Genomic DNA, 12,501 nt, shown 5'->3' on the forward strand with positions numbered 1-12,501 from the left:
TACCACAACTATGCGGATGACACTCAAATCTACATAGCCCTCTCATCGAACGACTATAGTCCCATTGACAATCTCTGTAATTGCATTGAGCAAATAAACGCCTGGATGACACAAAACTTGCTCCAACTAAACACGGACAAAACAGAGATAATTGTATTCGGTGCACCTGACAAAAGATCGAAAGTCAGTGCAAAACTTGATTCTCTCTCTCTTCACAGTAAAAAACAGGTAAGAAATCTTGGTGTAATTCTAGACTCCGATCTAAACTTCAACAGCCACATAAACTCAATAACTAAATCAGCCTACTATCACCTGAAAAACATAACAAGAATGAGAGGTTTCATGTCCAAGCAAGACCTTGAAAAACTCATCCATGCATTTGTTTCGAGTAGACTTGATTATTGTAATGGTCTACTAACAGGCCTATCTTTTTTTGTAAGATTTTATTTTCATTTTCCATTTTCTTTTTACACAAAACATTATACACCCATTACTTGACAAACATCACAATACATCACAACTTGACAGACATCACAACACATCTCAAATTGACATACATCACAACACATCACAACTAACAGGCCTATCTAAAGGAGCTGTTCGTAAATTGCAGCTCATCCAAAACGCCGCTGCTAGGGTCCTAACAAAAACAAAGAAATTTGAACACATTACACCAATCCTGAGATCCCTGCACTGGCTACCAGTCTCTCAGAGAATTGAATTCAAAATCCTCCTAATTACATACAAATCACAAAATGGTCTTGGACCAAAATACATATCAGATCTCCTCCCACCCTATATTCCCGCAAGGTCCCTAAGGTCAGCTGAGACAAATCAGCTAATAATTCCAAGAGTAAAAACAAAACACGGTGCTGCATGCTCCTGGAACAAACTCCCTGAAGAAATCAAACAAGCCCAAACCCTTAAAATATTTAAATCTCAGCTAAAAACCTTCATGTTTTGCACCAGTTATGATTAAACACAAACACTTCTATCAATGTCTTTTTTCCATTAACTATTGTCTTTTTAAATGTTTTATCTATTAACTTCTTATATTTGCTTTTATTCATTGTAATTTTTATTTTCTTATGCTCCTCTTGCTGTATTTTTAAATAATGCATGTAAAGCACTTTGAATTGCCCCTGTTGTATGAAATGTGCTATACAAATAAACTTGCCTTGCCTTGCCTTGCCTTACGCAGTGAATTTTCTCCCGAACCCATTGGTCAAAATGTCATGATTGACCACTCATTTGAAGTGTCAGAGCCAATAGAGCAGAGGCGTAAAAAAATACTTTCAAGGACCAATGATATGGAAATTCGGGGGTTGAAACCAAGCATCCTTGGTTTTCCTATGTGACGTGGCTGTAAACAAGGGCGTGTGACTCGCACTCTATTTACCGGCCAACAAAAAAACCGATATGGACGTTTAGAATGGAATCTAATGAATCGTTTGCGACATCGATGAACATTATTGATAAAGGTAAGCTCTTTATATCTGTTATATTAAACATAGATCCGACTTTCCCCCCAAATATGGAGTGGATAAGAAGTGTTTTTAAGTGCTGGTATGACTTCCTGACTGAAATGCGGACGAGAGGGAACTACATAACAACGCTCCATTACTTTCAACGTGTGTTTAAAACCTGTGTTCTCCACAACAGAGTATGGTCCACTGCTATAAATACACCTATGGTGTTTGTTATGGCTTTGGCCTGGTCTGAGTTGTTAGAGAGAAGCTGCTTAAACACCATGGGGAGCTGGGTTTGTATTTCACTCTGTTGTCTTTATGTAGCTGTGATGTTCACATTCAGGTGAGGCCAACTCAAATGAGTGAGCCGGTTTGACATTGATAGCCGCGTACCTGATCACAGTTGAACAATGCCGGCATGTAGCTTTGGTCTGATCCACCTGTCTTTGTCCATTGCCATTATAGGTAACTGAAAAACCGTAATGTTCCCAAACAGGAGACTTAAGGGATGCTGGAGGAACTTCAAGCTCTAGTTTAACTGCGTTCGCCATAACGACTGGTAAAAAAACGACTGTATCTCTCTGTGTGCGCATGCGTACTGGCTGAGGGTGCGTTTAGAATAATCACTTGCTCTATGAGGTTGAACCCAGTTCTATATCGTGGAGCTCCGCCCCATAGGGGAGCTCTGCTCCTATTGGTTTACCCGCTACCTAAAATAGCCAATGACTGAATTTTTCAATGCCTGCGCCCGCCTGGGGTGCTATATAAAGGGGCGTACTTCGCTCCATCATTCTCCCAAAAAGTTCAACACGGGTTTATATCTGAAGACTGAGAAGGACGACTACTAAGACTGGAGGACCCGCCAGACTTTTCCCTTCAAGATGGATCGTCCGCCGCCTATGGAGAAGTTCCTCCGGGACGCCTGCCGCTGCGACTTCCAAGCAGCGGAGGACACTTTTCAGCGGAGGAGACTTTTCCCTTCAGCGATGGATCGTCCGCCGCCGACCACGAAGAAGTTCCTCCGGGACACCTGCCGCTGCGATTTTCTAGCAGCGGAGGACAAGCAAGAACGGCGTTCTGGGCAGGCACCTCCCCAAGTAGGGATGGTCCCGCCCGCTCAGCCGGCCCTGACATCACGCCGCCCTCACCCAGCTGAGTGGTTGGTGCCGGTGTCAGAATCAGAAAGCTCTGATGAGAGCAAGCAACAGGTAGAGCACCTGCTCCCCGCCCTCGCCGCCCCATCTCGGTGCGCAGGCGGCGGCAGCGGCGAATAACATCGCCGTGTTTAACGCCGCCATTGCGAAAATCACCACAGACCGAAGCAACGGTCTGTCTGCAGCGGAGGCGGAGCTTCTGAGCAAGCTCCACCTCTTCTTCTTCCGCCGTGGTGACGAATAGACCGTCAACGACTGCGAAACGGAGGTTTCGGCGTGATGCGGCACTGGCTCTACCTCTAAACGACGGAGCCATGTCCCACTCGGCATCCCCAGCCCCCGCCGCTGACCACTGGGAGGGCCCGCTACGGCCCCCCACGGCAGCGTGGCCCGGTTTTACTGGCGGAGGGGTCGGTAATGACCCCACCACCGGTTTCCTCTTCATGGCTGCTACCTCATAAAGAGGCAAAAGAAGGAAAATCCCCACCTTACTTTTTCAGTAAAGGAGATTTTTCCCATGTTATCTACCGGAGCGGAGACCCACCTGCCTTGTCGGAGCGTGGTCCAATCGCTACCGGTTAGAAACAAGGCGGAGACTGGCCCAGCTTACCAGCGTGTGGCCAGCTCTCTGCCTAGCGGACTAACCCCTATCACGACACAAAGGGGGTTAAACACCCCTGTCTGTAGCCGTATGGAGGGACCGTTAATTACATCAAAAACTCCTCCATGTCTATCAAGACCTGGCCCAGCTCATGAGCGTGCGGCCGGTTTTTTGGTTATCAGGCATAATAAACCTACGTCGATAAAGGGCATTGTTACTCAAAACAAGCACTCTTTACAGACGGCAAACCATCCCTAAGGAGGATTTTCCATGGTATCTACCAGAGCGGAGACCCACCTGCCTTGTCAGAGTGTGGTCGAAGCGCTACCGGTTAGAAACAAGGCGGAGACTGGCCCAGCTTACCGGCGTGTGGCCAGCTCTCTGCCTAGCGGACTTACCCCTATCACGACACGAGGCGGGTTAAACACCCCTGTCTGTAGCCGTATAGAGGGACCGTTATCTACCAGAGCGGAGATCGACCTGCCTTGTCAGAGTGTGGTCGACTCGCTACCGGTTAGAAACAAACCGGAGACTGGCCCAGCTTACCGGCGTGTGGCCAGCTCTCTGCCTAACGGACTTACCCCTATCACGACACGTAGCGGGTTAAACACCCCTGTATGTAGCCGTATAGAGGGGTCGTTATGTACATCAAAAACCCCTCCATGTCTATCAAGACCTGGCCCAGCTCATGAGCGTGCGGCCGGTTCTTTGAATATCAGGCATAATAAACCTGCGTCAATAAAGAGCATTGTTACACATAACAAACACTCTTTACAGACGGCAGCCCATCCCTTTCGAAATGACCCCACCTTGGGCTGTGCCACCTCCTCGGTGTGCAGCGGCGGCTGGGATCATACAGAAATTCAAGTTTTTTCTGTCGACTGCACCACAACAGACGGTCCAGCCGCTGTCGTTGCGTTATGCAGAATGACTAGAAGGGACAGGTATTCTGTCGGGCTGGCTAGACAGGACATTGAGGAGGGGATATGCACTACAGTTCATTCAGCCTCCTCCGCCCTTCAGGGGCGTGAGAGAGACTGTTTTTTGTCCTGCCCGATAAAGACACGTGCGCTCCAGGAGGAGATTACGAATCTCCTAACAAGGGCGCAGTGACATTGGTTCCGAGGGACCAGTGGGACATGAGATGGTACTCCCCGTATTTCCTTGTCCCAAAGAATTCGGGAGACATGAGACCCATACTAGATTTCAGGGTCCTCAACGAGAGAGTGGCGAAACGCCCCTTTCGTAGATACCTGAGGGTCGTGTATTTCGTGTGCCAATCACAGAGTGACACAGGAAATTCCTACGTTTTGCTTTCCAAGGGAAGGTTTACGAGTACACGCGCCTGCCCTTCGGGTGCACGCTTGCTCCTCGTTTTTTCTCCAAATGCGTGCAGACAGCACTCGAACCACTGAGGCGAAACGAGATACGCATATTAGCATATCTCGACGACCTACTGGTCTTGGCCCAATGCCCAAATCGAGCCATTCGGGACGCAACCTCACTGGTGCAGCACCTCACTCAGCTGGGGTTAGCTGTAAACTGGACAGAGAGTGCTCCGTGGCCGGCTCAACAGTTTTCCTATCTAGGCATTCAGTTGGATACTGCCGAGATGAGGGCCAGTTTATCGGCACCACGGAAAGCGACACTGACGTCAGCTCTCCGGGTGTGTCGAGTGACAAATACAATCACCGCTCTGTCAAGGATGTCCTTACTAGGACTGATGTCTGCAGCCCATGTAGTGGTCCCCTTAGGCCTGTTACACATGCGCAGACTGCAGAGGCGGTTCGCACGACTGCGACGGGTTCCAGTGAGACGCCGTCGCAAGTTGATTGTAATACAGAGATCGGTCAAAACCGACCTGAGCTACTGGAGAGACCCGCGCGTCATCGCGCGCGGAGTCGCCTGAGTTCGCTGAAAGCTCTCCACATTCCAGGTCTGCTCAACGAAGGAGCAGATCTGTTATCACGGGGAGGCCCGAGGGACGACGACTGGAGGTTAGCACCCTCCATTGTGTCGCTGATTTGGGCACGGTTCGGGCAAGCAGAAGTGGTTCTGTTTGCGTCACGGACGAATGCGCAGTGTCGCCTTTGGTTCTCCCTGCGCGAACAGGACAACCCGCCATTGGGAGTCGATACATTCGCACACCACCCATGGCCGAGGGTCCTGTTATACGCGTTCCCACCCCTGACATCTATCCTCCCACTGTTGGCACGAGTGAGGTCAGAGAGGCTAGAGTTAATTCTTGTAGCCCCGGACCGTCCCGGAGCCCCGTGGTTTCCGGAACTGATGGAGATGTTGGTAGAGGGCCCATGGCCCATACCTCATCGACAAGATGCACTCTCTCAAGCCGGAGGCTTGGTGAAGGGGCCGCCTATGAGGGGGGGCCCCTCATGGCCTGGTTACTGAGAGGGATTGTTAGAACGCAGGGGTCTGACAGACGCGGTCATTCAGACCATTCAGAGTGCGCGCGCGCAATCCACTGCAAGGGGATATGCGGCGCGCTGGCGAGTTTTACACAGTGGTGTGAGGGACAGGACGTTGACCCTGTCTGTTGTCGGGTCGAAACGTTCTTGTGCTTCTTACAGTCGCTGTTGACAAGGGATTGGCGGCGGGAACTATTAAAGTTTACGCGGCTGCCATCTCAGCTTGTCATGAGGGTTTTGCGACAACGACACTGGTTTTTCAGTCATTCGCTGGTTAAGCGTTTTTTGACTGGAGTGTGTAGGCTTAGACGCCCTCATAGGACTCTAATGCCAAAATGGGACCTGTCGATTGTACTAGAGGCGCTGTGCGTGCCCCCATTCGAACCCATTGTCGCTGTGTCGTTGCGTTTTATTGTCTCTCAAGACGAGTCTACTCCTCGCCTTGACTACGGCTGAGCGAGTGAGTGATTTGTGCGCTCTCTCGTCACGGGCAGATTGTTTGATCATATCTGATGACGAAACGAAAGCTGTATTACGCCCTAACCCGGCTGTTATCCCTACGGTTAATCGTGGGTTTAGGGTTCAGAGCTGTGCTCTGAGCGCCTTTTTTTCCTCCTCCTCACGACGGAGAGAGGGAGAGGCGTTTTACATTGTATTGTCCGGTGCGCGCGTTGGCACAATATGTGAAGCGCGAGGCGGGACTGAGATCTTCTCCCCGGCTTCTGATTAATTAATTAATTTTGCCATTTGGCAGACGCTTTTATGCAAAGCGACTTACAATTACGAATTACTGATCTGCTATGGTGGACAGAAAGCCGGGACACCACTCTCGAAGCAGAGGCTGTCCCTTTGGATTTGCGAGACTATTAGCCTCGCATACGAATCGAAGGGGCAGCCCGTGCCGACTGGCATTCGGGCTCATTCCACCAGGGGCATGGCCGCATCAGTGGCCATTGTCAGGGCAGTGGGAGTGGAGGAGATATGTGTGGCGGCGTCTTGGTCGTCGCCATCACTTTTTATACGGTGTTACTTGAAGTAACATGTAGTGGGGAAGGCACTTGGACTACCCTGGTCATGGGATTCTATTCAAGTGCTGTCAGGATGAATACGGATGTGCCTTGGGAAGGGACCCTCCTCCAGGACATGTTCCGTTAGATCAACAACCCTACGTGCTCACGTAAGGGTTAGGTCAGTGATATTCTTCCTCAATCCTTTCTCATTCTGTCCTCAGTTTGCTGATGACTGATGTTGTGGGAAGGGCACTTGGATTACCCTGGTCATGGGGATTCTATTCAAGTGCTGTCAGGATGAATACGGATGTGCCTGGGGAGGGGACCCTCCTCCAGGACATGTCTGTTAGATCAACAACCCAACGTAAGGGTTGGGTAAGTGATATTTCTTCCTCATCCTTTTCTCATTCTGTCCTCAGTTTGCTGAGGACTGATGTAGTGGGGATGGCACTTGGATTACCCTGGTTGGGGATGCTATTCAAGTGCTGTCAGGATGATTACGGATGTGCCTGGGGAAGGGACCCTCCTCCAGGACATGTTCCGTTAGATCTACAACCCTGCGTGCTCACGTAAGGGCTAGATCAGTGGAGCAGACTCGGTGTGGGTTGGGCCAACTTTTTAAGGTTGTCTTGAACCAACATCAGTGGTCAGCTCCGGGTGCCGCTGAGATTGTTTTCGGATTAATAGTCTCAGTGGGGGTACATTTGGCCTCGCTCGCTCCGCCTAAACCAATAGGAGCAGAGCTCCCCTATGGGGCGGAGCTCCACGATATAGAACGATAGTTATGGAGATAGACTCCAGTTCTATGAGTGGAGCGGAGCCCCATAGGGCTGCTGGCCCACTTCGACTCGTTCAAACCCGGCTGTTTTGTATGTTTGGGAGAATGATGGAGCGAAGTACGCCCCTTTATATAGCACCCCAGGCGGGCGCAGGCATTGAAAAATTCAGTCATTGGCTACTTTAGGTAGCGGGTAAACCAATAGGAGCAGAGCTCCCCTATGGGGCTCCGCTCCACTCATAGAACTGGAGTCTATCTCCATAACTATCGTATGCACTCCGGCGCGCTCAGAGCAAATTTACAAACACGCCACCTGAGATGACTTAAAAAATGTGTTTTCACGTGCAGTACAATGCTGCATCCGTTCTGGTCCACACGCCAACCGGACCCAACAACCCATACCCAAGGTTCTTGTGAACCGTTTACACCCCCTAGTGTTTTGTGACTTACGGCTCGTGTTTTAAGTGACAATGTGAATATCTTTTAGCATGGTGACGACTTGCTTTAACAAAAATCAAGGGCTCCCACGGGTCCTTGAAATCCTTGAAAGTTTGTGAATTAGAGAAAAAAAATCAAGGTCTTAAAAGTTTTTGAAAATAGACATCAGTGTTTCCTCCAGGATTTTTCAAATGAGTGGCGGAGCGGTTATCTTTCGCGCGCGCAGCGTGTGTGTGTCCGCATAAAACGCGCACTGGCGCTCAAAACAAAGACGTAGTTTCACCAAAAACTAGAGGGTGGCAACAATTATAATTTCTTAAATAGCGGTTAAGTCATTAAAGCCGAGCAGGTGATTTTATATAGAAGGTGATCAAATACCAATATATCCTACAGCTGCAGTGGAACATGCGGAACGCGCATTACACACACACACACACACACACAGAAAGATCAATACGAAGTAGGCCTACATGACAGTACACGCACAAAACCGGCTAACGTTACTCATTAACTGTTTACACAAGTAAAATCACAGTGTGACAGTCAGATGGAGCATTCGGTAAACAACAACAGCAAGGTAATGCTATCAGTTGAGTTAAAGAAAACCAACTCTTACCTTTGAGGACACCAACATGAGCCCTGCTTACCCGTACCTCCGCCGTTCTGTTCGTGGTGATTTTAGAGGCAATAGATTATTTTTGCCCCGCGCATATTGCTATGAATACTTCGAAGCTAGGTGCTTGCACGTTAGGTGCGAGAATGCTCGGTTAACCCATTAGCGGGAACATTATTTGTTTCACAAAATAGGCTGATTTAATTGACCATGAACATCAGAGACATACATTACGAATGTTCATTTAAAATACTCTATACTGAGCACTGGTATAAGAACATGAACCAGAGAACAGCAGTAAATGCAATAACCCCCAGTCGTCGCTGATGATGTTGCATTTTCGATTAGGATACGGGATTAAAGGCACCGGCGACGGGCTAAAAGAGAAATCCAAATGTCCCGCTAAATTCGGACCAATCACAAAACAGTTTTGAAAGCGCGTCGCCTCGCGTCGCGCGCCTGTTGAGAGCGATTCAGTCTCGATTGCAGTGCGAACACAAACGACGAGGTTAATTGCAACATTGTAACATATTGTAAATAACTAGGCAGTGGATGGCATGAGAAGGAGTGGAAAAGAGGAAGATCTCCTGGAAAGATCTGTGGGAGATGGAGGCATTCAGAGCGAGCTTCACCATCAGGGCTGCCTACGATGTCCTGCCTTCTCCTGCAAACCTAAGCCAGTGGTATGGCGAAGACCCCACGTGCCCTCTATGTCAAAGTCCAGCAACACTGAAGCACATCTTAGTGGGATGCAAGACCTCACCCAAGGCCGTTACACCTGGCGGCACGACCAGGTGCTAAGGTGTCTTGCAGCAGTGCTGGAAAGTCAATGGACAAGTGTGAACGCCCTTCCTCCCCCGTCATCCCGGTGGCAGCCAGCACCATTTGTTCGGGAGGGCGAGGGTCAAGCCAGCCTCACCACCATAAGACCAGACACTGGGCAGCTGGGCAGAGCACGGGACTGGAAGCTGCTGGCAGGCTTGGACAAGAAACTCTGCTTCCCAGCTGAGATCGCAGCCACCAACCTGCGACCAGACCTTGTGCTGTGGTCAGCCTCGCTCAAGCTCGTTTACATCATCGAGCTCACTGTGCCCTGGGAGGGTGCAGTGGAGGAGGCCTACGAGCGGAAGAGGCTGAGGTACACTGAACTCGCAGCAGATGCCCAACAACAAGGCTGGACAGCGAAGGTACGCCCAGTGGAAGTAGGCTGCAGAGGGTTCGTAGCCACCTCAACATCCAGGCTACTCAGGGAGTTGGGAGTGCGAGGGAAGACCCACCGGCAGGCAATCAAGGACCTCTCCAGGGCTGCTGAAAAGGGGAGCCAGTGGCTGTGGATGAAGAGAAAGGACTCGACCCGGGCGTTCAAATGAGCTGATCGCATCTAGGGAGTGAACCTGGGACGCTGGGATTCACTGCTGAACCCTCTGGAGGTGTCGTGGGCTTATCAGCGAAACATTCATGAAGGAGGGCGCCCACTTGACAACCCAAAGGATGCCATCGCTCATTTGAACACCACAGAGTCTCATCGGTGCTATCGAGGGATATCGGTCTATCGAGGGATATCAACATCTAGTCCTACATAACAGACTACGCCCTAAATCGTAACGAAATGTTGGTCTGGAAGCAGCCTAAATCTAGCTTAAATCTTTTTTTATTTTATTTTTTATTCAACCTTTATTTAACCAGGCAAACATGTAAGAACAAATTCTTATTTGCAAATGCAGCCTGACTAAAAAGCAATGGCTCTTTGGGGGGGGGGGGGGGGATGGGAAGCTAGAAATAAAACAAGGTTAAGTTAAATCTGCTTTTTTTCTGTTCTCCGGTCATAATAACTCGCTGCCTTTCTGCGCAGCCTGAATCAAAGTGGACTGTCTGAATCAATTAGTGGCGGAGGAAATTCATTCGTGGCGGCCCGCCACGAATAAATGCATATAGAGGAAACACTGGACATGGGTCATTGAACGTTTTTTACTTAGCTCGTCAACTAGTAAACAAGTCTCTGTTTTGCTTAACTTTACACATATTTCACAATATATTGTTTTGCTGTGCTGTGGTAGAGAAGGCAAGAGACCATCTAGTGTTCACACATTCAAGCCTCTCTTTTTAATTGTTGTCTGTGAGCGGATAGTTCCTATTATATACATTCTCATCTAGATCTGTCTCAAACTATGCTGTGTTGGGTCCTTGAATTTGAGGGAATTGAGTCTTGAAAGTCCTTGAAAGGTGCTTGAATTTGATGTTTCAGAAGGTGTGGGAACCCTGAAAAATACAAGATAAGTGATTTTTGTTTTTCATTTTCATTGTTGTGCCCAGTCACGGACCCCGGGTCCTCTACTCACTGCAGGAGGCAAGAACCCGGTGATGGAGCTGAACGAGAAGCGCAGAGGCCTCAAGTACCAGCTGATATCAGAGAGCGGTGGCAGCTACGACAAACGCTTCATCATAGAGGCGAGTCCTTAGACAAGTCCACACACACGCACACACGCACACACGCGCACACGCACGCACGTGCACACACAGAGTCTGCCTGGTTCTTGCATGACGTATTATCTCACTGTCTTCTAAACTCCCGTGATGAATAAAGCCTGTGTGTGTCTGTGGGCCTGTGTGTGTCTGCGGGCATGTGTGTGTCTGTGGGCCTGTGTGTGTCTGTGGGCCTGTGTGTGTCTGTGGGCCTGTGTGTGTCTGTGGGCATGTGTGTGTCTGTGGGCCTGTGTGTGTCTGTGGGCCTGTGTGTGTCTGTGGGCCTGTGTGTGTCTGTGGGCCTGTGTGTGTCTGTGGGCCTGTGTGTGTCTGTGGGCCTGTGTGTCTGTGTGTCTGTGCTGCAGGTGGAGGTGGACAAGCAGAAGTTCCGAGGCGCGGGGCCCAATAAGAAGGTGGCCAAGGCCAGCACCGCCCTGGCCGCGCTGAACAGCCTCTTCTCTGGCGCCACGGCCCCCGCAGGCAAGAAGAAGAGAGGAGCCCCCCCCCCGGTGAGTGGAGCCTGGCTCTGACACTCTGACTGACACTCTGACTGACACTCTGACTCTGACACTCTGACTCTGACACTCTGACTCTGACACTCTGACTCTGACTCTCTGACTGACACTCTGACTCTGACACTGACTCTGACACTCTGACTGACACTCTGACACTCTGACTGACTCTCTGACTGACACTCTGACTGACACTCTGACTCTGACTCTGACACTCTGACTGACACTCCGACACTCTGACTCTGACACTCTGACTGACACTCTGACTCTGACTCTGACACTCTGACTCTGACTCTCTGACTGACACTCTGACTCTGACACTGACTCTGACACTCTGACTGACACTCTGACACTCTGACTGACTCTCTGACTGACACTCTGACTGACACTCTGACTCTGACTCTGACACTCTGACTGACACTCCGACACTCTGACTCTGACACTCTGACTGACACTCTGACACTCTGACTGACACTCTGACTGACACTCTGACTCTGACACTCTGACTCTGACACTCTGACTCTGACACTCTGACTCTGACTCTCTGACTGACACTCTGACTCTGACACTGACTCTGACACTCTGACTGACACTCTGACACTCTGACTGACTCTCTGACTGACACTCTGACTGACACTCTGACTCTGACTCTGACACTCTGACTGACACTCCGACACTCTGACTCTGACACTCTGACTGACACTCTGACTCTGACTCTGACACTCTGACTCTGACTCTCTGACTGACACTCTGACTCTGACACTGACTCTGACACTCTGACTGACACTCTGACACTCTGACTGACTCTCTGACTGACACTCTGACTGACACTCTGACTCTGACTCTGACACTCTGACTGACACTCCGACACTCTGACTCTGACACTCTGACTGACACTCTGACACTCTGACTGACACTCTGACTGACACTCCGACACTCTGACTCTGACACTCTGACTGACACTCTGACACTCTGACTCTGACACTCTGACTGACACTCTGACTCTGACTCTGACACTCTGACTGACACTCTGACTG

At 49.9% G+C, this 12,501-nt stretch overlaps 1 protein-coding gene across 1 annotated transcript in view; it reads left to right on the plus strand.

The window, feature by feature from the left end:
• The window catches only part of LOC308157994 (spermatid perinuclear RNA-binding protein-like), a gene marked incomplete at both ends in the record, with an annotated part of 55,342 nt that overhangs the window by 37,131 nt on the left and 5,710 nt on the right, over positions 1–12,501 (plus strand). Inside the window, 2 exons of the mRNA XM_080531587.1 lie at positions 10,803–10,937; positions 11,318–11,461. Coding sequence (XP_080387713.1) covers positions 10,803–10,937; positions 11,318–11,461 — 279 coding nt within the window. The remainder of the gene's footprint in view (positions 1–10,802; positions 10,938–11,317; positions 11,462–12,501) is intronic.

This window comes from Nansenia antarctica, assembly GCF_963989245.1.
Source record: "Nansenia antarctica genome assembly, chromosome: 5".
NCBI lineage: Eukaryota > Metazoa > Chordata > Actinopteri > Argentiniformes > Microstomatidae > Nansenia > Nansenia antarctica.